The 2,529-nt window shown below is 47.1% G+C and overlaps 1 protein-coding gene across 1 annotated transcript; it reads left to right on the top strand.

Annotated features, from left to right (window-relative positions):
* The first annotated feature begins 436 nt into the window (after nucleotides 1-436).
* Nucleotides 437-2,529, top strand: LOC118841972 (interleukin-13-like). The gene is made up of 4 exons (XM_036749693.1): nucleotides 437-586; nucleotides 1,447-1,497; nucleotides 2,063-2,164; nucleotides 2,398-2,529. Exons 1-4 carry the CDS (start codon nucleotides 437-439, stop codon nucleotides 2,527-2,529), a joined length of 435 nt encoding a protein of 144 aa, XP_036605588.1.

Here is a 2,529-nt window from a genome sequence, read left to right as displayed (position 1 = left end):
CGTTGACATCAGTGGAATAGAGAAGTAGCTAATGATGACACTGAACTGCCCTGAGAACAGGCAAGTCACCCCCTCCAAAGTGGCTCTTCAGTCACAGCCCCCAATGAGGTATTTGCTCCTAGGCACCCAAGTCTGGAAAAAGTAAGTGTCAGCCATGGAAACTTTCTTGAAATACCTCTTTCTAATACTTCCGTAAGAAATCAAACCTTTTCCTTTATGGGACGCTGGATTTTCCGCAGAGTAAAATCAAGATAAATGATTTTTATTTGAAAAAAAAAAGATGTGGTTTCTAGATTCTCTTTACCAGTTGTCAGAATGAAGGCAGAGGTCACATGTCACTACCTCTGCCTATAAAAGTCACTGCCAGACAGAGGGGTCACCACAGTTCCAGCTTCAGAAGACATTTCCCTTCCTCTACCAAGTCACAGAGATCGGAATGGAGGTTGGGATGGGGATGGTTCTGTGGGTGAAAGGGATCGTTCTTTTGACCTGCCTGGAAGGCTACGTCTCTTCCAGTATTAGTGAAAATGGGACCATGAAAGAAGTCATGTCACAGCTTCATTCTCTATATACAAACCCCAAACAGGTGAGTGTGGAGAGGGGTCTGTGATTGTCCTGTGGTCAGGGCAACATATTTGTGGTAGGGTGGGATGTGTTCTGTGACTCGTGGGGTTTCGAATAGGCAGCCTGGCTTGACGTGCTTGGGTTACTGGGAGAAGAAGCTTCACCAGGGATAGGGCCAGGTCAATATTAAAAGAGAGAAGCCACCTATGGGCAAAAAGTGCCAAGCCTAGACAAAGCCCCATACTGGGGGTGTTATCTTTAACTTGTCAGTTCTGCTGTAAGCAATCACCCCTTTCATTCAATCAGCTGATTCGATAGAAGTAAACTAAACTCTGAGAGGATGAACTGGGGTTTCATTAAGGTTCCCAAAACAAACTATAGCCACAGTATATGAGTATTTACTGACTTTTTAGGTTCCAAGTGCTCACACTGGAGAAGATAACTGACTGCCCTTGGGGGCAGCTGGGAGAGAGGTAGAAGGGAATTTCAATGGGCCTGGAATGTGAAATCCAGGATCTTAGGTTCATAAAGCTGAGGCAACTAATGTCCAAAGATAGGATGTGACTTGCTCAAGGTTATAGAGCTACAGATAGCTGAGCCAGGCTTTCTGACTCCAAAGCTTATGTACTTTCTGTGGTAGGGGATGGGGAATGGGAAGGGGTGGATGGGGCAGTGGTGGGAGCATTGACAGATGGGGCAGTTAGACACTAAGAGGCCAAATAAGAGTCATTTTCCCACCTCTCCTGACAAGTAGATCAACTGCATGGGGTTAGGGCAAGGGTCAGCCAGACTGTTGACACAGGATGCCTTGGTTAAGGGGCAAGGGAGGCCGAACCCTATTCCAGGGCATCTCCTAATAGGAATTCTGGTTTGTTTTCTCAGCTACCCTGCAATTCAAGTATGGTGTGGAAAGTCGACTTTAACAAGGAAAAGGTAAGAGAGACAGATTAAATACTGCCCTAGTAATAACCAGAGTATCCCTAGACTATTCCGCTGGGCGGACTTTCCTTCACTTCCAGAATTTACAGTTTAGAAGCTGTGGGTTTTACCTGATGTCTTAGCTCCTCTAACTTACCAAGTTCCTTCTCCTGAGGCTGCAAAACACCATACTGTACATCCTATCTGTCTTACTAAGAGGGTCTTTGCCAGAGTCACTCTCTCTGTCTTTGTCTCTCTCTCTCTGTCTCTCTCTTCTGTCTCTCTGTCTCTATCTGTCTCTCTCTGTCTCTCCTGAACTCTTTTCTTTATAAACCAAGTTTTCCTCAGCTATAGCTCGGGGCCATTCTCCTCCCAGTTCCAAGGAAATGGGATGAATCGTCCTGATCATAATGGTCCAGGAGGGTAACCAAGGTAACCAAGGGCTGATTATACTGTGCCCACTTGCCCCTTGGAGAATCACCTCCTTTCCCCTCCAAGTAGTATCCTCAAGGGGCTAAAAACAAGGTCAAGGAAATCAGGGTCTGAATTGCAGATATTAACGAGCTTCGTGTCACCACAGCTCTGCGCAGTATTGGAGGTCCTCAATAACGTTACCAACTGCCCCGGAATCAGACCACTTCAGAGAAACATGAATGCTCTCCTGGGCAACAGCAGTAGGAATGTAAGTCTTTCCATCCCGTGCCATCGTTCCTAGGGGTCCGCCTTGCTTCCTTGGGCTACTTTCCAGTGTCCGATACGCACTTCGTTCTAGGTCCCTCCCAGGAAGACTCCCTGGCCACCCTGACATACCCAGCCTGGGAAACTGGGAGGCTGGGAGGGAGGAGGCTCCCAGGCTCCTCTGGCTGAAGGGATGTCATTCCTTGATTCTCACTAAAGGGAGGTACTTTCTTTCAGGAAACCTGCCTCGAGGTTCAAGACACCAAGATCCAGCTGAGTAGGTTCCTGAAGGATCTCCGCATATTTTTGTTGAAGAGTAACCGAAGTGGGATATCCAATCCTTGGCTGGGCAACTTTACTAAAGGATGA

Source organism: Trichosurus vulpecula, chromosome 3, assembly GCF_011100635.1.
Source record: "Trichosurus vulpecula isolate mTriVul1 chromosome 3, mTriVul1.pri, whole genome shotgun sequence".
In the NCBI taxonomy this organism is placed as follows: domain Eukaryota; kingdom Metazoa; phylum Chordata; class Mammalia; order Diprotodontia; family Phalangeridae; genus Trichosurus; species Trichosurus vulpecula.
Note: the sequence above shows the minus strand (reverse complement) of the source record. Positions and strands in the feature narration are given on the sequence as shown.

What these genes read in the sequence shown, in the direction of transcription:
- LOC118841972 (XM_036749693.1), top strand. Translation starts at nt 437, where the DNA reads ATGGAGGTTGGGATGGGGATGGTTCTGTGGGTGAAAGGGATCGTTCTT. An exon ending in TATATACAAACCCCAAACAG is followed by an intron (nt 587 to 1,446) that starts GTGAGTGTGGAG and finishes TTGTTTTCTCAG; the next exon opens with CTACCCTGCAATTCAAGTAT. An exon ending in TGGGCAACAGCAGTAGGAAT is followed by an intron (nt 2,165 to 2,397) that starts GTAAGTCTTTCC and finishes ACTTTCTTTCAG; the next exon opens with GAAACCTGCCTCGAGGTTCA.